Raw genomic sequence first — 27051 nt, forward strand, 5'->3', positions numbered from 1 at the left:
GCTGCCAAATTACATGAATTGCGCTATGTATTGTTGCTGCATCCACCGTACTCGCCCGACTTGGCTCCCTGCGACTTCTTTCTGTTCCCTAAACTGAAAACAGGGCTCGCGAGAAAACAAAACAATTCATAGCGCAATTCATCCGCAACAATTCCAGATGAGGGAGCTGGTGCATTGTTGTGAAAAAAAAAACTAACCTATGAATCAATCTGAAATTTGGTATGGCGTTGTTTGAAAGATGTTAGTACATGATAGTAATACCAACTTTGCTCAGCAGCGCCACCTATCTTAAAACACGAGTACTTATTGATGGAGACTGACTTATATTTGCGGTCTTCCAGCTGAAGACAGGGTGCATTTGTGAGGTCAGCCGCCCGCCCTAGAGCACCTCCTCCCGTCCGCAAACCCACGGGAATACCAATTTTTTTAATAAAATGGTGGGTGTTCCCATGGGCAACACCTGACTCAGCTGCCCCACGCCCCCGGCCCGTGCAAACGAATCAGCGATTATGCAAATCACCAAGTCCATTCGCCCAAGGACCCTGAACATGCGCAGAAAAAAAATTGCTCCCCTGTGCAAGGGCATGGGGGGTACGAATGACCCAGAATAACACCCTGTGTGCGAATTGAACCACATGCAATGTGAACTACAACCAATTTTGACTACACTACAATGGTCAATTACAGGGTGCATCTAGTTCAAAACTACCTGCCTGCACATACTATTTTTCCTTCCGATATTTACTGCGCGGAAACGGGCATCGTACGGAAAAATAAACACGGTGCGATTTGTACGAAAAAGGATCATATCGCATCATGTGTAAGTCCCATCAGTCCTCGGGACTCCAAACATCTCACGTTTCCCAGATCACACAGCAGGCGCACAGGTGTAGTCCTTACTCACTGACATGTTAAAAGATCCACAGGTAGCGCTAATTATCTCTCTTGTGATTCTGGGAAGCACGCACTATTTGGTGTCCCGAGGGCAGGGTTTGAGAACCTATGTTTCCGAACGCTCTTGATAATACATAAATGTAGGGTGTGGTATAAAAGGATTTACAGCATTTAGGCAGACACCAAATGATTGACATTAGGGTCGGGAGGATCCCTTTTATTTGACCCTAAAAATGCCGGGAACTGCCTGTGCGTATCAAATGCCTGGTAGTGCTGAGAATCTGCTCAAACACTGACCGGCTGCGCCAGACCACCCCCCCCCCCCCAGTGTGCGGCTCTATGCAGTGTGACCTGATGTCAGAGGTCACGCAGCGCAGCCCTCCTGCTGCTCTGTGCCCACCCTCCATACTGCCACCTTGCTCACAACAGCTGAATCAATGCCCGGCAACACGACCGCCTCCCCACCACTGAGCACTCCACAGCCCACTATCCCCAACCACAGCCCACGTCAATTGTAATTCAAACAAATGTTGGAGAAACAGGTTTAAAAAATTTTTTTTTTTTTTTTTTAAATCCATGACCCAAAAAACAAACCATGCTAGACGGCCAACTATACTTCCCACAATGATAAATAGCATATCACACAACAATTTGCATGATATACAACAGCAGAAGGCCTGCCACTAAACAAATCAAAGCAAGCAACATGTATAATATTTATAAATGCCCTTACCCGGGGAGACTCCTCCATGGCACCAACCGTAATGACGGAACGTGTGTCATGTGACCTCCACACCTGTACTCACACCGAAGAGTGTGATTGCACACCTGCTATTTTCTAACCCTCCCCCCCCACTCTGGTTGCGAGTCTACACTTGGATAAATATAGCAAGTATACGCACTCATGGGATCTGCTGGTAATTAAAATGCTAAAATTATCGATAGGATCTTTCTTAAAATATAAAGAGTCTTCTGTATAAAACAACAACAAAAAAACAACAATCTTCTCTTCTACAAATATTTACATATCACGAGGTATTTGTCAATGGCTTATGTCAGAGCTTGAGGTTCTAATAGACTGCACAATATAAGAATTCTAGAACACAAGTAACTGGACTATATCAGGCATTGCAGTTCATTTCCTATAATGTTCATTCTAGAACCCTTCAAAACCTGTGCAGTTCCTCTTCCTGACTGGGGTGTCGCTATCTGCTGTGGCGCTTGTAGCATAGTCTGGTCTGTATCTTGTTGCTGAAATACTGAATAAACCGTGCTATAAGCAATGCAGAGAGCAACGCTCTAGGAAGGAAGAACTGCACGGGTTTTGAAAGGTGCGGGGTTCTAGCATGAACACTATGGGGGGTATTCAATCACGGCTTCAGTCGGGAGCATCCCGACAGTTGGAATCCTGGGCCGTTTTCATCCGATTGGACGGGAACTCAACAGTTGGAATGGAATGTTCCGAGTGTCGGAAAGCCCGTGGATCGGAGAAATCGGCCGTGTACTCAACAATCCGCGGTAGTTTCCGACAAAACAGATCCGAATTTGAAAAAAGTTGGATCTGACTGACCTAAATGCTGTCGGTAACGGCAGCATTGAATAGGAGAGTGCTGCTATTCCCACCGGGAAGTCTATATAACCTGCCCATATCCCCTAAGGGACATAGAGAAGTCTTTATAACCTGCCCTTACACCCTAATTACATCATTCTCCTTGTAAGCAAATTCAGTGTAGTCTGGCAGAAATATTGGTAACTTTTATTACAATAATCTCTAAAGCTCCGTCAATGCTAATCTGCTCTTCGTAATGGCATCACCTACATCGCTCAGTGTGTGCGGTGATCACAATGGATGCTGGGTTAGATGTGGCGCACATTAAACCTATCCATATCGCTAGCTGACCGTAGTATTCTAATATAGTCCGCATCCCATTAACATTGTGCCGGTGTGTGCGGGAAATGCTCCGCTGAAGGGCATGTTCCATTGGAATGAACGCTGGTGGCTCCAGTGTGTATCGGGACATTCCACGGTACTCGTATACTAGCACGACGCCCACGATATTTGGTCGCACAAGTTTTAATCGCATCGCATCATATGCCATACACCCGATGCACTGCGATTTAAAATTGTATAAGCCCCCTATACGATGTTTCATTGTATAAGCACCCTAATGGGGGCTTACAATGTTAAATGCACCCCCACATGCCACCCCCACTATGAACGTGAACCCGAAGCGTGGCGAGTGCAGTAAGCCCGCAAGGAGTGGCGGTACACGTCCTCCGACCTTTTCATACCCCCACTATCCATGTCGGCGTGGAGATGAATTTATATAGAGCCCGAATCGTGGTGAGCTCAGCGAGGGGACGCATAATACCTGTGAAGTAATGCGCGTGCGCTCGCCACACTATATAAAATCAACTCCAAGCCGGCATGGATAGTGGGGGTATGAAAAGGTCGGAGGACGCGTACCGCTGCGCTCGCCACGCTTCGGGTTCACGTTCATAGTGGGGGTGGCGTGTGGGTGCAATTAACATTGTAAGCCCCCATTAGGGGGCTTATACAATTTAACATCGCATCACATTGTATGCCGTGTATACAATTTTAAATTGTATACCATCGGGTGCCAATCGCGTCCCATCGCATGCCTTATGGTCTACGATGCGATGGGCACCGTGATAGTACACAAGTACACATTACACTTGTCGAAAAGTCACCCAGATTGTAGGGCAGACCAAAATAATTAAGTGTGTCCCAAAAGATGCATCCTCATAAGGATTTGTTGCATTCTTGCCAAACTGCCTCTCTCGGCATGTCAGGTGGCATGAGAATCTTCTAGTATACGCCGTCTTACCTGCCGATATTGAATCTTGGTTGCAAAGAGAATGTGGGTACACACCTAACATATGTCAGGGGACCACAATCCGATCAGGGTAAGTGTAAACATTTACTGATCGTCTACTCCAGGCATGTACAAACTATGGCCCTCCGGCTGTTGTGAAACTACACATCCCAGCATACCTTGCCATAGTTTTAGCATTCCCTAATAGCAAATCTGTGACAAGGCATGATGGGACTTTCAAAAGAGCTGGAGGGCCATAATTTGGAAATGCAGGTCTACTCAATACATCTGTCCCAGTTATGCAGCTGGGAGGTCATTCGACTATACCCACCACCCAGCTGTAACGTTGGCACGTGCAGCAAGCCACCCGCACACACATGGCGATTTACATCTGCAGATATATCAGCCACTGGCTGTGCTGTAGGGTGTGATGTGAAATGTCCGAACCACAGTCATTTCTTAATATCAACTCTACAGAGAGAAAACAGAACCGTGGGAAGTAGGCAGAAAGGCTGACACTTCAGTATGAAAACTAATCCCTAACCCAGAAATACTTTTATCTTTTTAATATCGCTTTCTCATAATACAGTCTTCACTTATAACAAAGCGTAATACACCAGCCTGTACTTAAATACAACTGTGCTGCAGATATACAGAGTGAGGGGGGGGGGGTAACAGGTTGTACAACGGTGGCTGATGACTTTACCCAGTAGTCTGCCTTTTCCACTCCTGTAAACAAAGGAAGCCCACAAGAAAAAGCAAATGTATCATCAAGTTTTCTGTTTTATTTAAGATTTTAGTTTTAATTCTGTAGACAGAGGTACATTTTTCTCGGTTTAGTTTTAGCGTCAGGTTATAACCATGTGTAATTCATCATATTTCCCCCTCATACCGGCTTCTCCTCTCTTTAATCTGGTCAATACTGCAGAATAATTCCAGAAACTAGAAGGTTAGGTTTTAATAATTTTTTTTTTTTTTTTAGAAATCAGGTGACGAGTCGGACTTCCGCCAAGGACCTCAAAACAAAAAGTTGCCTTGATATTGAAAGGTGTTGGGCTCATAATATCTGGTTAAGTAGCATATTCCATGATGTGGTTTTGTAAGGTGACCAAGGACGACTCAACGGCATGAATAAAAATCACCAACACGTCACGATCTGCAGCCGGCAACAACAAAAAAAAGATCAGGTTTGAATTGATAACGAAAGATTTCCCATTGTTTGTCAAAGCAGTGGATCATATCGACGTTGGACGTTCCCCGTCCTCTAATCGCAACATTTCCGGTTTGCATGGCCTGCTGCGCGGCACCTGGAAAGCACCAATATACATGGCAAACGATGTGTTTAACAAAACAAAGCAAAAAAAAAACGGCGACAAGAAACTTGCCAAATCCCATTTCAACTCGACCCCTTCAACGCCAGAGGGTTAAAATAAAATCTATTTATATTTGACAACGAAGCCCCTTTGGTCCTGAAGAAAATAAAGTATGAAATGGCACATTTTTTTTTTTGCCAGCACAAACTACTGAAATAATTACAGGAAAAAAAAAGGCCCCACCCAGAAAAAAAAAAACTGGCAATGAAAATTTTTTACGGTGCTCTCCCTTAACATTAATATATTCTTAATTACGGATCATGATAGGCCTCTTTCTCTTCCCTAAAGATTTTATAATTATTCCTGGCTACTTTGTACTAGCTAGATTTCAGAGCTGTTAAAATCACATCATAATAAAGCTGGAAAAACAAACAAGATATCATGCAGCAGACCACTGATTTCAGGTATTGCGATTTTCCGTAGAATTTACGAAGAATTGATTTCATTTTTCATTTATTTCCATTCGTCTCTCTGTAATCGTTCACGGCAACCGGTTGTTGCTTTGGATGTTAATTCGCTAGTCACCTCTTCAAAAATGACCTTTAGCACTGCAGCAATGGCGGAAACGTAGACACCGGATATCAATTTAAACGTGGTAGGCGGTTAGTCGAATCGCCTCGAGCGTATTGAGGATCCCCCAAAAAAAACTGTCGTTGGGGAGGAGGATTGGATGAGAGGAAAAACACTGAGGATTTGATTTGGACTGAAATTGGATTGGGGGGGAAAGGAGCCCCAAAATTTGTAGCTGTCTCTTATTGATTTATTTTTAATGACGGTCCAGGGCTGAGCTCTGTAGTAGATCTGTAGGTGTTTTGGTAGGGGGTCTGAAGGCTGTCTGAAAGCCTGGGGGTGGGGAGTGGTAACTGGCGGGATTTGTTGGCGGGGGATAAGGGCTCCAATTTGGTCTGTGTAAGGGTATTTGTGTGCTGAAGAGGTTATTATGAGGGTGGTGGGGAGGTAGTGAGCTGCTGGGGCCGTCCATCTCTGTCAGGGCTTGAAGTGATTTTAACCAGTGTGGCGGATTGTCATCTTGCAGAAGTTCTAGGCCGTTTCCTGTGGATGACGGGATGCCTGTGGGAGGAAGCAGAAGAAACGGATTCTTAAAACTGATGCGTCTATAAATGCGCTGCAATAACCCAAACACGCCGCTGTCACTATGTGTGAAGCTTAGCTTGCCAGGGTTTAACAGGTTGTACACATTTAAGTTTTTAAAATGTCCCAGACAGGACCTAATAAAATAATCATCAGGCAGATTCAACAAAATGCTGTGAGCAGGACTTTCCGCAGGTCACGGAACCACTGATTTTGCCCTGGAATTGTTTTAGACCAGGGGTGGCCAAACCTGTCCTCAAGACTAACCAAGAGTTCATGTGTCTCAGGAAACCTGTGGTTCCGTAGTGGGAATGAATGCAGCAGGTTTGAAAATGTGACAGTTAGTAATGACTGCACCTGTGCACCAGCTAGGTGGTCTGGGAAATGTGACAGTTAGTAATGAAAACTCCTGCGCACCAGCTAGGAGGTCTGGGAAATGTGACAGTTAGTAATGACTGCACCTGTGCGCCAGCTAGGAGGTCTGGGAAATGTGACAGTTAGTAATGACTGCATCTGTGCACCAGCTAGGTGGTCTGGGAAATGTGACAGTTAGTAATGACTGCATCTGTGCACCAGCTAGGTGGTCTGGGAAATGTGACAGTTAGTAATGACTGCATCTGTGCACCAGCTAGGAGGTCTGGGAAATGTGACAGTTAGTAATGACTGCATCTGTGCACCAGCTAGGTGGTCTGGGAAATGTGGACCATTGGTAGAACTTAATGACCAGTTTGGCCAACCCTGACTTACACCAACAGAATACAGCCAGGATGGCTTGGAAAAAGTAAATACATATGTTTCATAAAACTATCCCCATATAAAAATGTATAAGTTACGATATTAATACTGGTTTCTTACAGAACAAAGACGTCAAATTCTATACATGGAAGGTCAGGTCACTTACACAGTAATCTGATAGCATTCATATTCAAATGTTCCTATATATCATCCATACACGCACCACACAGATATATACTGTACTTGTACTTGGCATTTCCAGTAAAGCATCCATACAACTCCAACCTCCTACATCAGTAATTGTAAGTTATTAGATCCTTACAAACAGTGATGGGATTCATTTGTATTCAGGAATAATTATGTTGTTTATCTGTATGAAAGGCACATTAAGTATAGAAGGTGCCCACACACTAGAAAGATCAGTGATCTCAATATCTGCGCATAAAGTAGCCTTGAAATCTTTTATCCATCCATAGTCAAAAGATTTTCAGGCAAGCGCACATCTTTAAAGACTTCTTGTGCATTCCTATCAATCTTTAGCTAAATCTTCTGATCTTGCATCCAGCATGTAAGATCAGAAGCTTTAGTGAAAGATCCGCGGTAGAGCGCATCCGATCGAGATTGGCAGATTTGTAGTACAGATTGGCCAATCGGCAAAAAAAATAAAATAGTTTTGGTGTGTACCTTAAGACAATGGGCGGTATTCAATGAGACTGATTCGCCAGGTTTTTATGGCGATTTTGTGCTGTAAGGCGAATTTTTGACAAAAACGGTGAATCACCCTATTCAATGACCAGATGGCGAATACATTTCAAGGTTTTTTTCGCCATGATTCACCGAGTAGCAATCGCTATCTTTTTATGGTGAAGTGGAAGGTGAACTTTTAAAATAAAGAAAAACAAAATGTCAGAGCGCAAATCTATAGTATAGCCACCTGGGTCTGCAGCTGTCTCTAATAAGGGGATACCCCACCCCTTAAAACAAAATACAAAAGGGAAAGAGATTTTAGAGATAGCGCTGAGCCAGGTATATATTTCAAATATTTTATTTTAAAACAGATATATGTGTGCTGTTTGTATTCAACAATAAAATATACACAATGGAATATTACAGTACAGGTACCGGCCAGTACCACACAATAATATAAAAAAGCAATTGCAAGAAAAATAAAAAAAAAATATATATATATAAAAAAGAAAGGGTTCTGATTGTAGAAACCTCCTTATAAGATAGTCTCTACTGCACCTACAGCAAATATAGGGTTAGTGAGGTTAGTGTTTGGTGGGGTTAGGTAATCACCAGGTTAATATTTCCACGTTTCAAGCAGCAGTTTTTGCCCATTGGTTAGCTCTCTCACAGCTCCATGTTAGTAGGTAGCATGCATGCTTTGAATAATATAGGTTAATTATATAACACAGAATATAAGGCTCAATTGAGCTAAAACTTGCCACTCCTCCGGTTTTGACCTTTAGTATAAGGTGGTGGTGTCCCGGCTGCTGATTCCTTGCACTGCAATGCAGCCTTTTGGGGTTCTTCCACACTTGGGAGTCGAGTGGCTGGAGACTCTGCGTGGCGTGTTTGTACCGGCACCTGGCTAGTTCAGGAAATATTTACCTGGTGATTACCTAACCCCACCAAACACTAACCTCACTAACCCTATATTTGCTGTAGGTGCAGTAGAGACTATCTTATAAGGAGGTTTCTACAATCAGAACCCTTTCTTTTTTATATATATATTTTTTTCATTTTTCTTGCAATTGCTTTTTTATATTATTGTGTGGTACTGGCTGGTACCTGTACTGTAATATTCTATTGTGTATATTTTATTGTTGAATACAAACAGCACACATATATCTGTTTTAAAATAAAATATTTGAAATATATACCTGGCTCAGCGCTATCTCTAAAATCTCTTTCCCTTTTAAAATAAAGTGTTTTGTTTTTTACATTTGGTGTCAAAAAATCAGGAATTTTATTCTGAGGAGGGGCATGCTATTTTTATTCATGTGCTGTAAGCACATGAATATATATTTAATTGTAAAAAAAAATATATATTTTTTTTTTTTACACAGACCAGCCAGCAGGGGGCCGGAGCCGAGCCGCTCATTACATATTCATATATTCACTTCATTACATATGCATGATCGGGTGTAGTGAATATACCCGGTCCCCTGCTGGCACCCCCGGGGGGCAGCCTGTGCTGCCTGGCACCCGGGGAGCCAACCTCCCCCCCACAAACGTTCTAGGGCAGGCAGGGAGACTTCCATCTCCCTGCCTGCCACCGTCCTCAGGCTCCCTGCGGCATCGCCGCAGGAGTTAAAATTCGCCGGTCAGGGGCAGCGAGCCCCTGACTCATTGAATACTGGAGCCGGCGAGGCTCCGGAACGCGGCGACCAGTGGCGAATGTGCAGCGAATCCTAAACAGGATTCGCTGCTCATCGCCAAAATCCTCATTGAATACTGCCCAATGGGTATTGACTGTCGACCTCATCCCTAAGACAACGATGACAAACGTTTAATAGATATTGGACACTGCATGCGTCTCTCCTTCATGGAAGCCCACCATGGCCAAAGACATTTGCCGGATTTTAAGCTCAAATAAAATGAACAGTGGAATGTACATTTATTGGCACTTGCAAGGTGGCGTCCACAGTTATAGGCTAACTACCTCCCCTATCTAATTAGCACTGAAGCTTTAGGCTGGCAAAGTCAAGACACGTAGATTGAATGAAAGGTCACAAACTGGTGTTTTAGCAAAAAAACTTTGTCTAATTGAAAAGAATTGAAAGAAAAAAAATGGTTGCAAACATCACCCCCCATCCAAAAAACACCCCCGCAGTTCTCACAACTGAATAATTCTCATCTCTAAATGGATATCCATCTAAAGCGTTTCAGCTCTCCAGAAGGAGTAAGGTGTAAAGTTGTGCATCAAATAAATAGCAGGATCTTTCAAATCCCTTACACAAGTAGTACTTTATCAATTTTTCAGCACAGGTATTTAAGCAAAATGCACAAAGATTATAACCCCGCATAAAAAATTTGAAATTATAAAAACAAAAAACACCAAATACTCCTCAAACATATAAACAAAATCCCCTTAAAATACAAGTTTTAAAATAAACCTTAAAAAAAAATATCTATAAATAGAATAAAAAAATAAATAAAAAAATATGTATGCATTCTATAAATTATACCTTAAAGTATTAAAGACTAAACGCATTCATTTCCATTACAAACGCATGTGCAAAGATAAGGCTGCTGTTTTTTTCCCATAATTTTTATATTGGTCTTAAAATAACTTTTCTTAAAAATATATAATAAAATTACACAGACGATTTATTCTTTAAAAAATAATTCTTTTTTTTTCGCCCTTAAAACGCTAAATTTACTATGTTAGGGAGCAATATATATTAAAAGTAAGGCCATTTATTTTTTTAAATTACATTTACATTTTTTATTTATAAAAAAATAATTGTCTTTAAATCAAATTAGAAAGAAAAACAAGAAAACATAAAAAAGGCAACGGCTCTGTAACAGTCACTCATTCATACCTTGTGGAAAAACATATCACCTGCGCACACTGTTGAATAAATGTGGAGTATGATTTCAAAGTTCAAAATGTATTTTGCCCTCATGCCCCACTTTTTTTCCAGGGTTGATCACTCCGTCGACCCATATTAAAAATGTATATATATAAAAAAATAAAATAGTTGAAGGGTGGAACAATCTTTTGTAGAAAAAAAAGCAATTAAAAATGAATAAAAATCCCCAATTTTTGACAATTCAACTGACCACTGAATATTGTCGTTGATAGATAGTTGTGTTTATAGGGCTCTCATGTCACTTGGGCAATATTCTGATTGAGAAACGTTTACCTGTGATAATGGCGGGATCCATCCAGCTGGTCGGGCGGTCCCAGTTCAGGCTGTTGGATGTGGCAGTGTTGGACGTTGGTGCACTGTGGGTGACGTTGGAAGGGGAAGAATCATTGGGCAGCCCACCAAAGTTGATGTTTATGTTGGGCAGAAGTGCCCTTAGACCGTCCTGCCATTCCTTCATATTTATACTCTCTATTGAATTGCTGTGGTCTGGGAGGTTTATCCAAAAAAATAAAATAAAAAAAATAAAAATAAAAGAAAGAAAAAAAATAAAAAAGTTGCCGTTAGAATTCTTAAGGGTGAGGAGTGTTTTTAAAATGAAATCCTTTTATTCATAATTGTCTTGAACGCAGCTAGATTTTATAATAAAAGGGAAAGCCTTCTTTAAAAAAGAAAAAATGTTCACACTGCTACAGTATATGAAGTTAAGCTGCAACTGCGGACGTGGAAGTTAACATAAAACACCAGGTAAATTACTGGTATGATGTAAGAATACAAAAATATGTAAAAATAAAAAAAATTAGACCCTGCAAGAAAAATGCACCAGGGCAAAATTGTTTGTGTTTGAGATTTTTTTTAATTTTAATTATATTTGTTAGGAATTACACCGTTCCTGCAGCATGTATGGTGTAGTGGTTAGCATTACTACCTCACAGTAATGAGGTAATGGGATCGATTCCCACCATGGCCCTAAACTGTGTGAAGTTTGTATATTATCCCCGTGCTTGCGTGGGTTTCCTCCGGGTACTCCGGTTTCCTCCCACAATTCAAAAATATACAGGTAGGTTAATTGGCCCCCCCAAAAAATATTAACCCTGAATTGTCTGTTTGTGCGTGTACATGTGGTAGGGAATATAGACTAAGCTCCATTGGTGCAGGGACTGATGTGACTGTTCAAATATTCTCTGTAAAGGGCTGCGGAATAGGTGTGTGCTATATATAAGAAACTGGTAATAAATAACTGTATTAATATGTAGTTTAAAGTTTATGAAAATAAACATTACATCATCGATGTGCTCCGCCCCCTTAACATATTTTAATGTAGAGGGAAAAAAACACAGATGATGTTGGATTGTGGGTGATTGTAGGACACCATTCTATTTTTTAAATAGTTGAAGATCAATTATTATCCAAACCCCCCACCCCCCAAAATTTTTTCCAAAGTATTAGTACAAGAACCATCCTAGGGACTGAACTAACCCATATCATATGTTTCATTGTCCGGTTAGAGGACAGTATCTATGTCGACAATTGGTACGTCGACACACGAAAAGTATTAAATGTAACTTTTGCAATAAAAACCCAACTAATTGGATTCCCAGCACATTTAGGGGGTGGGGACAAATAGGTTTAATTAAAAAATGACAGACCTATTCATATACATATAGCAGTGTAAACCGTGACATATTCAGGCTTTGTATAATAAATAATGCATCGGAACCGGAATGTTGTATTAAACAGTAGCTGTAACTCCCGCTCATTTTAAATCAGTGGGAAATATCCTACAACAAACTTTTACATGTAAACGTCAAAATATAGACTGTAAATATATTTGTTAAATTATTCACTAGTCAAGAATGCATTAGTCATTGTAAGATGCCCCTTATTAATTAGGTTTAGAATATATATATATTAAGAAAAAGCAAACAGTCTGTAATGAAGGTGTATTAGTATGTATTGGTTTCCTAAATTATGTCCAAATTAAATATAATTTGTATTGGAAACTATTTAACCGATCAGCAGGTGCCGAAATCATAATTTGTAGCCAGGAGACAGAGAAAATGATAAAAATTGCGAAATTTAAATTGATAAGAGGCATACTCCACATTTATTCCCAAACTCAACGTCCCGTGCGTCACAACCGATCATGCGTCATTAGACAATCATTAAATAGCGTCATTAGACAATCATTAAATAGTAAATTAATCACACATGCTGTGCACTCACAAAATCATCCCTCCCCCCACCCACATTGAATGCATTCTAAAACACACAGATAAATGAATTCTCACTTCTGCTTATTACTGGTCAAAAGAGGCTGCACCCTTCGGAACCACTTTTGTGTATGCATGCGCAGTTTCAGCTCCCCGGGACCAACCGTAAAAACGAACATTACAATGTAGGATTTCTGGCCCTCAATTGGTAGCACGTTAGAATCTATTTTTATTTTAGGTTACTGACTGATTAATTTGTAAAAATGAATTTAATTTCCAACAGTTACATAGCACCAGAATATTACAATAGGAAGTACAAGTACAAAGGAGAAAGGGGGAGGGGGAAGGAAGTATAGATATTGTTTAGTGGGTTGAGCCCGTCACACTCCCATATGACAGCAAAACTCTGCCACAGCCATTTGGATTAACCCTTTGAGTGCCATGTGAATTTATCAAAATAGGTGTGAAAACTGCCAAGCAGACATTTGCATCCATCATTATGACCTGTAATGTTTACCTTATATAGGAAATATGGACAGTACGGATGGTGCAATGGTTAGCATTACTGCCTCACAGCACTGAGGTCATGGGTTCTATCCCCACCATGTGTTATATATACGGGGCAGTACGGATGGTGTAATGGTTAGCATTACTGCCTCACAGCACTGAGGTCATGGGTTCTATCCCCACCATGTGTTATATATACGGGGCAGTACGGATGGTGTAATGGTTAGCATTACTGCCTCACAGCACTGAGGTCATGGGTTCTATTCCCACCATGTGTTATATATACAGGGCAGCACGGATGGTGTAATGGTTACATTACTGCCTCACAGCACTGAGGTCATGGGTTCTATCCCCACCATGTGTTATATATACGGGGCAGTACGGACGTGTGATGGTTAGTATGACTGCCTCACAGCACTGAGGTCATGGGTTCTATCCCCACCATGTGTTATATATACAGGGCAGTACGGATGGTGTAATGGTTACATTACTGCCTCACAGCACTGAGGTCATGGGTTCTATCCCCACCATGTGTTATATATACGGGGCAGTACGGACGTGTGATGGTTACATTACTGCCTCACAGCACTGAGGTCATGGGTTCTATCCCCACCATGTGTTATATATACGGGGCAGTACGGACGTGTGATGGTTACATTACTGCCTCACATCACTGAGGTCATGGGTTCTATCCCCACCATGGCCCAAACTGTGCGGAGTTTGTAGATTCTCTCTGTACTTGAGTGGGTTTCCTCCGGGTACTGCGGTTTCCTCCCACAAGCCAAAAATATACTGGTAGGCTAATTGGCTCCCAATAAATTAACTCTATTATGAATGTAAATGCGTGTGCATGTGTAGGGAATATAGATTGTAAGCTCCACTGGGGCAGGGACTGTAAAGCGCTGCGAAATATGTGTGCGCTATATAAGAAAGTGTTAATAGAATATATATATCACATTTCATTGAATTTATATAACAAATGTGAGCGCATAAAGGGTAAATTCCTGCATACACCAAGGCCAGTTAAGGTGGTTAGTAGACAGCACACACAAAACAGGTTACACACTGTGTATGCTAATTCAATGAACACTAGCCTGGGTGATGTTGGGTTAGCATACAGTGCCGCATAATGCAGCCAGTGCTCTACAGCAGTTACTATTACCATCATCTCTCGTGCCTTTACCAACATTCCTGTGCATTGGAGGCTTAATTAGGATTCACATGCAAACAGCACACACTCTCATTCCTAAACAATGTTAAACACCTGCCCTGGTCTCTTCAATGATTCTGCTGCTGGTAGCATATTCTACCCTCAGAGTAAATAAACAATATCTCCTTGTTATTCAAGATCTAAGAAATCCACGGTGCAGCGGTTTCTCCACCCATCTGTAATTCAGGCCCAGCAGCCGATTACGGCTTACAGCGTATGGAAGGTGTGTGCATAACACACAGCAGGACGAGAGGTGCTAGTCTCAGGAGAGGACTATCTGGGTGAGTGGTAGGGGGCCCCGAGTGAGGAATCCATGAGAGATCCTGTTTAGATAGACTGCAGAGAGCCCCCAGTAAAAACATTAAAAAGGAGAGTCCTAATAGGCTGCTGTGGCACTACTGGTCCCAGGATACCCTGGTAATGTATTGCTGCCCCATGCAAATCAGCACTGCCCAGGTATCACAGTCTCAGAGCATGCTGGGATGTGTAGTTTCACAATAGCTGGAGAGCCCCGCAGGCCTGTATTAGATCTTTCAGGCTTGCAGGACACTTGCTGCCTTTTTCTCCACTCCATAAGAATTTGCTTATTGCTCCACTCTCCAAGCAGATAGACTTTCAGGGGGAAGCTGGGGAAGGTCTAGTCCCCTAGTCAGCTTGAATGCTGGGCTGCAGCCTTGAATAGAGAATGTGCATAATTTACACTGAGAGCACTTCTTGGAGAGCAGCCTTATGTCCCCTCATCCCATTCGCTTCCCTACCTGGTTTTCTTCAATAATCAGCAGGGAATCCTTGGAAGATAACGTGGAGGTTAAGATTCACACCAGGGATGGGCTGCACCAAATATATCTCTGTTCTATGTCCTCAGTGGGTTGGGATCATTGGGTCTACAGCATGATGGTCGACAGTCATTAGGTCGATACCATTAGGTCGACATGGGAAAAGGTCATTAGTTTGACAAGTCATTAGTTCGACAATGTCTATGTTGACAGTCAAAAGGTCGACATGGGGTTTTTCACTGTTTTTTTGACCTGAATGTCAACACAGTCGACATGGACACAGTTTCAAGTGCACCGCATCCCCTCGCTGCATTCGGCACACTATTTTATTCTCCCACCGCGCCCTAGTGGATGGTAGGGCATGAAATACCGCCTGTCGGCACATGTCGGCTCAAAAAACTGTGTAAAACCCAATGTCGACCTTTTGACTGTCGACCTAGACCTTGTCGAACCAGCGACCTGTCGAACTTTTCCTATATCGACTTAGACCCATGTCGACCAAATGACCGTATCGTGTCCTCGGTGACCCCAGTATCACATAATAGGCCTGCGTACACTTATACTATAATGATTTCTGTACAAACTCGAATGGACTTATCATATTACAGTGAATGTGAATGAAAATACTCTTCGGATCTAGTGGTGAATACACAAATTACACTCCTTCTTGCTCGATTTCTAACCTCAGTTTGCTTAATATTGGCTTTTGATATGGCCACAGTACTGAAAAGCTGGTTATTTGTACAGATCTATTACAGGTATTTTGTGTTGACTAGGGGGGCGGTGAATATTTTGCTGTAGCTCTGAAGAATAAAGGGGAACATAGAACCATTAACAATTTGGGAAGCACTGGCATGGTGGTTGGGGTGGGGTCTAGAGCAGGTCTCTTCCTGTATTTAAAAGGTTCCACAACAATTAAGTGTTGGGGCTTAATGATGTAGTTTGGGTTATCCGTGATGACCTCATTAGGCCCCATCCGCTTCGGTATCGGAGCGACAGAAACTCCAAGGTGGAGACTCAGACAAATATTAAGGCATTTGTTCTTGCTTTCATCCTAACCGAAATTTCTAGCAATGGAATTTGGACAGCATTCTTTTGAAGGTCGCCTCCACTAACTGCATTTTTTTAAGTGACGCGGAGAAATACATTGTTCTTTACTAAACGCCCACACGAAAACGGACTTCTGCCTAAAATCAGCAGCTGAAAACCACGACATAGTTGCCGTAATCTGCCCGTAACACGATTAGTTCTTTACAACACCTGTAACCAAGAATGTTGTATCGTTCACCACTTGTTTCCATGGTTACAGACGATGCTAAGGAACGGAAGCTACAGGAAGAAGTATGTGCTATCAGGATAAAAACATCATTGGTTTGCACCGGTGTGACTGGCATTCAGACAATGTTTCTACCGTGCCCGTTGCCTTCCTCAGTCAGTCTTTCAAACAAAACTATTTGTAAGGGAGATCTAGCCATGAGTAGTTCTTATATGCAACCTTCAAAATTGCAACAACCGCAATTGGCCATTTAAAAAGGTTACTACCCTTTAGGGCTAATCCTATTGCCCGCGGTGATCTCGCTGGTGCGAGTCTTTGCGGTAGCAGCTGCAATATCTGCACAAAAGAGCTTGCTATGCCACAAGGGCAATAATAAGGCCACAAGTTACACAAAAGGATAGTCCCCTTTAAACGTTATAACTCCTCCTGGGGTACAAACCCACCACCAGTGTAGCAGAAGAGGAGCATCTAAACCTGGAAGAGGTCAACATTAGTGAAGCGGAACTGATGTACAATGGTCATCAAGCCGCCTTCCTCTGCCCATAACCACTGAGGGCTCCATGGACAGGACACCAGCTTCAGAAGGAGTCCGAAAAACCTTTAAACATCAAATGACACACAACGGAGCAATGAGAATCCCACACCTCCCTCCAGAGGAAGGTGTAAAGGCTACGGAGTAACCTACCTGAAATGGGAATCCCTCCCAGTCCTGTGTTGTGTTGAGGAGGGTGGCTCAAGTCCATGAAATTACTGTTTGAGGTCGGGTTTGCCGTGTGGTTCAAGTGCATGATGTTGTTGCGTGGAAAGGCCATCCACGGATACCGTGTTGCCTGGCCAGGGAAACTGTAGGAGTTATAAACTGCTCTGTGCTGAAAGGGTGGGAACCGCTGTGGCAAGACTGGGTAGGTGCTAGAGATAGAGTTGGCGTTGGAGACTGTGATGGGGTGGAGGTATCCGGAACCTGGCCCTTTGGCAGTAGTGTGATGGGAAGGGTTCTGAAGGGACGTGGGGGACAGTGCAGGCTGCTCTTGCACAGACAGCTCTTTCTCGATCAAGTCTGCTAAGGCTTTGCGGGTGATATCGAAAGGATCGAATCCTAAGTCATCCTCCTGCTGTTTAGAAGAACCGAACCCAAACGCAGCTTGCCAGTCCGTGGATGAGGACACCGGGATCGTTTCTGCGTATAGAGAAGACATATTTAAAAAAATGCATCGTAAGATTTTTTTTCTTTTAAATACTAAACCTCCCCCCCCCCCCAAAAAAAAACCTCAATAACCCTCAACCAAGGGTGGCCAAACCGGTCCTCAAGATCTACAAACGGTCCACATTAACGAGGTCTTCTGCCGTCTACTCATGCAGCTCAATAATCACTATTGTCAAGGACTGTGTGTTTGGAACGGTGACAGGGTGACGTCACTGAAGGATATCTTTAGTAACATCTATGCACTATAATATTTGCTCATGGAGCATATGGTGTACCCAGCTTAACCAACATATAACTCTCCGAAGAACAAAAAAGTCATCATTTGCCCGCAATGTGCTTCGGTAACTATGGACTCTAAATCCAAGGACACACCATCGGATCAGCGGCACCACCGATCAAGTTAATTAGATCGGCTGTGCCACTGGGAAAAAGTGGTAGCGCGTACACACTGAACGATATCTGATATTGTTATCTTTCAGCGAGGTCACCGGGTCCCTCCACTGTGCATGCAGTTACTGACTATATAGTCAGATTGAGCTGCATGCACAGACTGTGGTGGTGGTGTTATCGTTAACAATCTGCACTCCCGCGCATCGTTGCCAATATTGAGCATACACTGGCAGGTTCCCAAACTTTTTCGAATCACGGTGCTTTAGAGTATCAGAAATGTATTTGCGGTTCTCCTAGGACACAAGTTTCTTATTGGGTAGTTAGGAAAAATATATTAAATAAAGTAAATTAAGTTTATATGTAACCATTAAGGTCAGCTATGTGGTGAGGTATGGGATTCGTTTCTGTTTGACCACATATTTTAGGATTTGCAGACAAAAGTGCTGGTTTTGCCTATTGCAATGACCATAAATAGTTGGAATTGGTCCTGGAACACCAACCCAGGGCACCCCTTTGCAAGTTCTCTAGGTACGAAGTTTGTGAACCGCTGGCATACACGCTTCACTTCTGTACATACTGATTTAGCTGGCACAACAATGGCCTAAACTCTGCGCAGTCCAAATGTAAACGTTATACCGGAACATCACAGTAAGTATCGCTGAAAGGGATTTCTAATCACCTGATGTGAAGAGACTTTGGGGCTCTGGAGCCGTTGGCCATTCGCTTGACGTCTGTGGGGAACTGGGAAATGGAGGGAGACCACTGGGGATGGGGTTAGGGTGCCGGAAATTGTCCGAAAACAGAGACTGAGATTCTGCCATGGCATCTTCAAACGGAGACCGTGCGCTGTGATTGGCTGAATTGATTGGGACGACCGGGTTGGGTTTGGATAACCCTGGCGGAGGTGACGGGGTGTCACTTGTTAATATCTGTGGATAGAAATAAAAAAAAGGCATAAATAAGATCTATGTCTGGTCACGTGAATAGATCACTGCAAGTCTGTGTACACAACATAAAAAGCAATGAAACAGTAGCGGCGTGTCCCGTAATGTCTCACTTCTAGGGCTGCCCATTGGTGCATCTGCCAGTGATGGTCTCCAACTACCATAAGTGGAGAACCAAAGACGGCAGACAAATGCGCAAAGGTGGTTACCGCAGCAGGGATTACGGTCACAAAAAGCAACCCATGGCGGCCTGAAGCATTGAGTGGGGGAAAAACCCATTGTCCCCTAACAGATTGTGAAACACTGTCGCCCAATGGCCAACCCTCCTGTCTTCCCATTGTGGGATAAAAACATTTATCTGCCCCATTATATTACAAGGTGAAATCTGTATTTGCAGCACCATCTTTACAGCATACGGCTACGTAACCACGCGGCATAGAACAGGGTAAACCTGTACATAAGGAGGGATGGAGAACGGCTTATGGTAATATCGCACGACCATAACGTTTTACACTTCATTTCTCTTTAATGTTTCTGGATTGACACTTCAATCTCCCAGTCCTTAAGCCAGGCATGTCCAAACTATGGTCCTCCAGCTGTTGTGAAACTACACATCCCAGCATGCCTTGCCATAGTTTTGCTATTAAGGAATGCTGAAACTATTGTAATGCATGCTGGGATGTGTAGTTTCACAACAGCTGGAGGACCATAAATTTGGACATGCCTGCCTTAAGCGGACGAGTGCAAGGGGCTGGCAGGCGTGGGCATTCGCAGTGTGACCTGACAACATGACACACCGCCAGGCAGCATCTAAACTGAGTGGCGCAGGTGCCCAGCATAAAACCACCACAATGGCGCATGTGCAAATTAATCAGGAAATCCTGTGATTGGAGGCTCCAATTCTGGATTGAAATCCCAGTGATTTTGGCCAAAAGCCCCAGGATCAGCCTCCTAATCGCTGTTCAACGTCAGAAACTTGACAGACGCCATCTAGTGGCCAGTGCCTGAAACTTGACTTAATCGTCCATCAGACACGTAATTTATTATTGGGACAATATGCCGGCCATGGTTCTTTCACCAATATAATCTATTGTACTGCAACACACCTCAATGCAGGGGCAAAAGGTAACGCTACAAGTTTTAAGACGTAATCTACACATTTTAGTACAGAGATCAACCAGGGATGGATACTCACCTGTTGTAAATTGTCACCGTTGCCTATACTCAGTGACTCTGTTGATTTGTCGACAGAACTGAAAAAAAAAAACATGACACACGCGTGTAAATGGAACATACAATTACATATGTCAATAGTGTATTTTATTTTGCTGATAAATAACGGCAACAGATAATCCATTCTGGTAACGCAAATTAAAAAAAAAAAAGTTCGGAATTAAAACATTCCATCCAAAGACGGGAAATGCAGACGAGAAAAACAAAAATGACAGGTCGGGTCTCCCTTATATGCATATTCCAAAAAAAAACCCCGAAATAGTCTGAAAACCGTGGTTTTTCAGAATATTTCTTACCTCATCCTCCAATGTCCACGGCGGCCTTCAGGATCCTCTTCAGGAGCATCTCCGGAACCCAGGGGTGCATTGCGGGAGAGAACGTCGCCCGCGCCCTCGTGCAATGCACCCCTGGGACTGGAGATGCCGCTGAGGAGGATACTGAAGGCTGCTGGGGGACACAGTGGACGTTGGGGGGAGCATAGGGGCACCACCAGGGGACCAGGTAAGTATGGAAGAAGCCCAAAATCCGGAAAAATCCCATATCCAAAATGCTCGTGGTCCCAAGCATTTTGGGCATAAGGGATAAACAACCTGTTTTATAATTTAGCTGTGAACAAAATCCTAAAAAAAAAAAAAAAATTATTATTATTATTTTTTTTTAATATATCAGCAATTTGACCGTCAACCACAACCTAGAGCAAAAAAGATCCTTAACAAAAAAAGGGTACACTTTTTTGGCCTCACGTATAAAAACACTGTCATGCACATGCCCTTAACTAGAAGATATATGTACATACATTATATCAATCTCCTGTGTCTTATTACATAGGATGCACAGAGCACTGTCGGGCTCATCGCACCCGCTGTCATACAAACTAAATGCTCAATCTGAAGACTGAAAGAAAGGCTATTTAAATTGGTCGCTGGACACCATACTTATTTACGTCACCAGTAGCCAGAAACAGCCTTTAAGCAGAGCACACATTTGATAAGCACAGGCACACGCATGTAACATGCAAGTGACAAACACGCAGCTTATTTAGGGCAATAAGGCCCGATGACCGCATTCACGGCAAGACAAGCTCGCTATAGTGGGCGTTATGCCGAGACCATGCATTCTCAGATACCCCACCGTACCCAGTCTCTTATGTGACTGATTGGGATTTTACTAAAGAAAGGTCTTTAGATAAGAGAATTTGTCGCCAACTTCACAGACGTCAAGACTAGGCGGAGTTCTCGCGCTGGCCAATCAGTGCCTCAGGCACCGCTGGAAATAAGGCCGGCTGCCGGGGAGGCTCCCTTCAGATTCATAGAATCGAGTTATGTACTGCAACCTAATTCTATTACGAATCAGACCCCGTTTTGTTTGCATTGTTCTGTATAAGGCTACCACGTTATCGGTTCATTGGGAACCACAGACAGACATCATTGATGCAAGAGGAATATAAGGTGGTAATCGTGGTGAGGGAACGGAGGCTCTGGAGAAAGTGCAGGGGACGGTTCGTAATAAAATATTCGTAAAAAAAAAAAAAAAAACAGTTAGCATGTGACCGATCCTTTTACTCGTCATTACTCAAGTGTATAAACCTGAACATATTCTGGTATGGACAGACAGAAGTCGGGAAATGCTCACATATTAATTAGTCAAGACATTGCTACAGAACCCAAGAGACAAGGTTTTAGTCACTTCTGGTTGGAAGACCAGGTTAAACATTAGTGAAAGAATAGTTGGCCATTGTCCAGGTCATTAAATGGAAACTGGTTTAGTTCATTACATCAGGACATGATCAGGGGACATCAAGGAACGTAGTGTTAGAGGTTAGTTAACTTTTTGGAAGAACACATGAGATAGAGGAATACAGCTGTCAAAATAACAACTTATTGGAGAACAGAACACAAAGGAATGTTTAAAGATGTTAAAAAACTGCACAAGAAACCTCAACAAAACTGCACAAGAAACCTCAATAACTATGTTCTACGCCAAAGAAGGCTATAATGAATTAAATGGAAGAAAGTCAACAGTTTCTATTACCCTATATGCTTCCAGACAGACTTTGAAGTTAAATATTGTTAATGGAAAGACAAGTAAGAAGAAATTTAGCTGTGCCCCCAAAACAAAAAGTCATTTCTACGTACCTTGTCTCTTCTTCTATGACCCTGCCAAATTTGGCAACATTATGCTCAGCGGTATCCCAAAACAGCCTAAAAATTTGCGAGAGACAGTGATGTGAAGCGATAAGGGTGTGATAAAACAAATAAAACAGAACAAAAACAGAAAAAGGAGGGGGTCATGCTTTTAGAAGAGGGGAAAAAAGTATAAAATCGAGCCAAAAAAATTACTGTGCTGCATTTCAAAAAGTTTCTGAAAACCCAGTTGCTACAGGGTTGCGCTACAGTCGCTCTCTCAAAAAAGAAATCAGAGTCGGAAAACAAAACTAACAGCACTGGGAGCGCAAGCTCTTGTGCAAAAACTAGCTAAGGAAGTCGGTGCAGAAACGGGAGATGGAATGAGATCACATGGTACGAACAGTACGAGACAATACAAGATGGAAGTCGATTTAAAAAATAAATAAAAAAGGGATAATAAAAACAAAATAAACTAGCGAACCACCCAAAAATAAAAGGCAGTTCAATTACCCAAAATCTGAGTCGGGAGTGACTGAAGTCAAATGGTCGAGATCTAAGCCATTGTCTAAAATGGCAGGCGACTGTCTGTGTTCCAGTGTTAGTCCGTTGGCGGATCGGCTCGAGGTCTGTAATGACGGCCAGGTGTCTTTGTTATTACTGTTGGGTCTAAAATATATGTGGGCAAGAAACCCAGAAGGTACAAAGCAGAAGAGAGGGTGGGGAAAAAGAAGCAATGCAGAAATTAACCAGAATGCTTACATATAACATAAAATACAAACAGTGGAAACCGCGCGGTAAAGTAAAACACGGACCCGGCACTGAAGTATCTATCATGGGAATTGCGTCCAAACCTACTTCAGTACACATGATACCACTATATAGTAACCCACTGCTTATCGACACGACCGCTAGACTGCGCCTCATCAATCATCCTGTACCAACATAAGGTGTAGGCAAATACGTGGCCACACACTGAAGTGCATTGTGTGATCTTTTTTAAAGGGTCAGCATCCTTCTGAAACACTCTGTTCTGCTCTAAAACGGCAACGATTGAAATTACTGCAAAACTAGACATATGTGAACTTACTCGACAGAAAAACAGGGGTTCTTACTCTCGCCGGGGACACCTTACCAATACCACAACGAACCTTATACGGAAGCAAGTACAATATTTACTAGGGTAGCAGCTGAATTTGCAGCAAAGTATCGGTTCAGCCATAACCCGCTGCAGCACAGACCAACGGTCATAACTGGGACGGCTCTACGTGACCAACTCCAGAATAGGAGCCACTCTGTAAAAAGATCCGTCGGCTTCAGTCAGATTCATACTAGGAGGCGGGCTGGTGAGCAATTAAGTATCAGCCAATCAGCTAGTGTCAATTTGTAAATACAGGCTGTAACACGGCAGATAGGAGCTGAATGGCTGGTACTTTATCTCCAACCACTTTATCTCTCTCTCCAAGTTTCCAGTGTGAAAAAAAACCTAGTGGTCTAAATTTTATAACCCTGCTTATTTACCTTTTAACACTTTTGCCTTTTTGTGTACGTCTGGGGGCTAACATTTCATTAATTCCAAAGTCAAAATTATTTTCTGGGCTTTATGCAAATCATTTAGCATTGAAATATCAGGTAACATGAAAGGGACTCAATCAACGGAGACCAGACGCACGCACCTGTGCTACAATCTAACCTCCGACCTAACCAGACATGAATATCGCGGCGGAAACAGGCAACTGGCCACCAAATACTAGAAACAGCAAACGACAGTCATTGGGGCTAGCGGACGTTGCAGTCAGATGGTGCGGTCATCAGTCGCTCCATCCAAGGTGTGCTGGGCTTCACACACTTGTGCCCAAGTGGAACAAGAACGGAATTCGGTTACGTCCCAAGACCAGCAGCGCCGTTGGCAGGATTTGTTACCGTGGCTTCTGAAGCTTAACACATGCACAGAAAACGCATCGTAGCTGACCTCACATTAAATAGGAGACTAGCACTATTAGAAGTATTATAATCTATGATCACAAACGCTCAGTTGTAGCGAACAGACGGCGATTCCCGGTTCTCTGCCATACGGTTACACTTTATAGATGAAGCGATACAATTATCGGTCATCTTACAGTAACTGTATAAATCTTCATGTCTGCGCCAACCCACTTACGCAAGCGGATATCGGCAGGCAGAGAAATCACTGAGACTGACCTGCCGCATGTATAGCTGAGGAGTTACACTAGGGGCAACAATGGCCTGTGAGAACGGGGGAAATTATAAATTGATGGGTTCTCTTAAATGGGGGAGGTGCATCAAAGCTTGGTGAAAGATTTTAACTAAACCAATCAAAGTAAGTTTGGAGCAGATGCAAATTTGGAAACATCTCCCCCGATTCTTGGCAGTAGCAGATTTCTTCATCAGATGTTTAAATGGAAACCTTGCTTTTCTCTTTTTAAGAGTTTTTTTTTAGAATTACGCTGTGCAGGGGGGATGCAGTTAGAATCCCGGCGTTCAAAATCCTGACGCCGGAATCTCGACCGCCGAAATCCCGACACTTTATCCGTCTACGTCCACAACACCCATAGAGGGAGAATAAATGAGTGGCAAGCGCAGTGAGCACGCAAGGGGGACAAATCCACGTCCACCCCCTTGTCGGGATTCCGGCGGTCGGGATTTTGAACGCTGGGATTCCAACCACCGAATTTAGTACCAATCCCGTGCAGGGTTAGGTGCCACAGCCATTTCTATAGTGCCACGTGGCCAGAGAACAAAAGGAGGATAAATATGGTGTCTTAAATCCGAGAGCCGGTTCATTAAGACAGTTCCACATTCATGGCGCTGACGGACTGAGCAGAAATGCTGTTCCCCATATCATACGACTGCGGAAAACCACAAACAGGTTATTAGCCACGAAACGCTCCAGGGGCTTTTAGTTCCTACGTTAAGTGCATGCGGGAAGCACCGCGGAAGGTGCAAACCGAAATTCGGGTTGTATGTGCCTCGTTCCCATAGCGCTGGGAACTAAATCTATGATTAATAAGCAATATAGCCGCATAATTGTATTACACACTACACATAGATCACTATCTATCCCCATACAGAACATTACGTGCAAGATGATAATGCACCAGCCAATCAGCTACGGTATGTAAATGTACAGTTAGGAGCTGATTGGCTGGAGCATTATCACCTTGCACATAGCGTTCATACATTTACCCCCCAGAGACCAGTACTTCTATTACAGAACAAGGCAAGTGTTCAGCAAGCTGTGTGCTATGTAACCATTCCTCCTCACGAGGACGGTTACCGCCTAGCACCCATTAACACTTTGCGGAACCCATTATTGATGCACATCGGTCCTTTCAAGTTAGAGGTTCGAGGGGTGGTGGTGGTGGGGGGGGGGGGGGGGGGGGTGGGGGGGTGGTGTTCAGCCTCCCTCTGGTAGGGACGCCGGCATGTACAATGCCTGAATCCTGTCATCAATGAGGATGGCGGCACCGGAATCCCTACCGCAATTGGAATGCCTAAATGATAAGGGGTCGTGATGAAGGGGTGGGTGAGGCAGTCAGTATTATCTCCATCGGGACGCTGATGTCTATTCTGCCCTATTCTTCATACACAAGAAAAATATTTCACAATAAAAAAAAAAAAATGCAGCCATGGTCTTTGGTGACCTTTGTAACGCTCAACACACAATTCCAGCGGTCACCCAGCTGCATCGCCGTACACTCTCGGCTCTATTCAATTCAGTGACCAGTGCAGGGAACGAGCTGCCGGACCTATTCGATTCAGTTTGGTCAGAGAATGTCAGCACTCGCAACTTAAACAGGGCTTTTATTTTAGTCAGGAGAATGGACTCGCTGTGATGGAGTTTACACCATCCCAGTTTTGCCAGAAGAGGCGCGATCAGGAATCCACTAGTCGCACTTAACAGCGCACTCAACTGAATAGCTTCAGGAGCCCTGTGAACATGTGGATTTCAGGATCCTGCCGATAGTGATCTGTGGCCAATACCCAACATGCTCGGTCTGTGTTGAGTTTGCACTTGCTCCCCATGTTAGCATGGGATTTTCTCTGATACTCTTGTTTACTCCCACACGCCAAATGCATTCTGGTAGGTAACGATTTAACAATTAAAAGAATGGTGTGGGTCTGTGTCCCCCATTGTGGGAAAATCTAGATAGTGAGCTCCGCTGGGGCAGGGGCTACTGTGAGTGACACACAGCAAAACGCCACGGACTATGTATGCGCTATACAAATATCCCGTAAGTAGGCAGCAATTCCTTCTCTCGCACGACACCCTAATGATAACTATTGCAGGAATGAATTCCCACCAGCCACAGGACACTACTGTAACTGGATCCCAAGACACAGGAGTCGCCCGCGCAGGGCTGCAACAATGCATCATGCAGGATTCATCGCACCACAGACACAGGCAAGCATGCATCTGGGAAGCTGATCACGCCGTACCAATACTTACACATCGTACCTCTGTAGGGGCGTTACTTTGTTTTTGTTCTTGTCAACTGTACCCGTAGACAACTGTAAAAAGTTGGGGTTTAGTTTGTAGAGTTCCTGAAGCAACTTCTGTTCATATTCCTGATGTTTACCCGCCTGTAGAAAAAAGGGGGGTGAGGGGGAGGGGAGGTGTTAT

At 43.2% G+C, this 27051-nt stretch overlaps 1 protein-coding gene across 8 annotated transcripts in view; it reads right to left on the minus strand.

Moving 5' to 3' along the window:
* Window positions 1-4496: 4496 nt before the first annotated feature.
* CNOT4 (CCR4-NOT transcription complex subunit 4) overlaps window positions 4497-27051 on the minus strand; it is a 55909-nt gene continuing 33354 nt past the window's right edge. The window contains exons 7-14 of one of the 8 annotated variants that reach the window (XM_083181157.1): window positions 26887-27011; window positions 22920-23075; window positions 22419-22484; window positions 20246-20303; window positions 18786-19035; window positions 17198-17689; window positions 10807-11019; window positions 4497-6175 (exon numbers count right to left, since the gene is read on the minus strand). In XM_083181157.1, the coding sequence (XP_083037283.1) occupies window positions 5871-6175; window positions 10807-11019; window positions 17198-17689; window positions 18786-19035; window positions 20246-20303; window positions 22419-22484; window positions 22920-23075; window positions 26887-27011 (1665 nt within the window). In that variant the 3' untranslated portion in view covers window positions 4497-5870. Of the gene's footprint in view, window positions 6176-10806; window positions 11020-17197; window positions 17690-18785; window positions 19036-20245; window positions 20304-22418; window positions 22485-22919; window positions 23076-26877; window positions 27012-27051 lie in introns of all 8 variants that reach the window. The other 7 variants (XM_083181156.1, XM_083181158.1, XM_083181160.1 and 4 more) reach the window with 7 other exon arrangements.

The sequence above is a fragment of the Crinia signifera genome, chromosome 4 (assembly GCF_055691185.1).
Source record: "Crinia signifera chromosome 4, ASM5569118v1, whole genome shotgun sequence".
Taxonomy (NCBI): domain Eukaryota; kingdom Metazoa; phylum Chordata; class Amphibia; order Anura; family Myobatrachidae; genus Crinia; species Crinia signifera.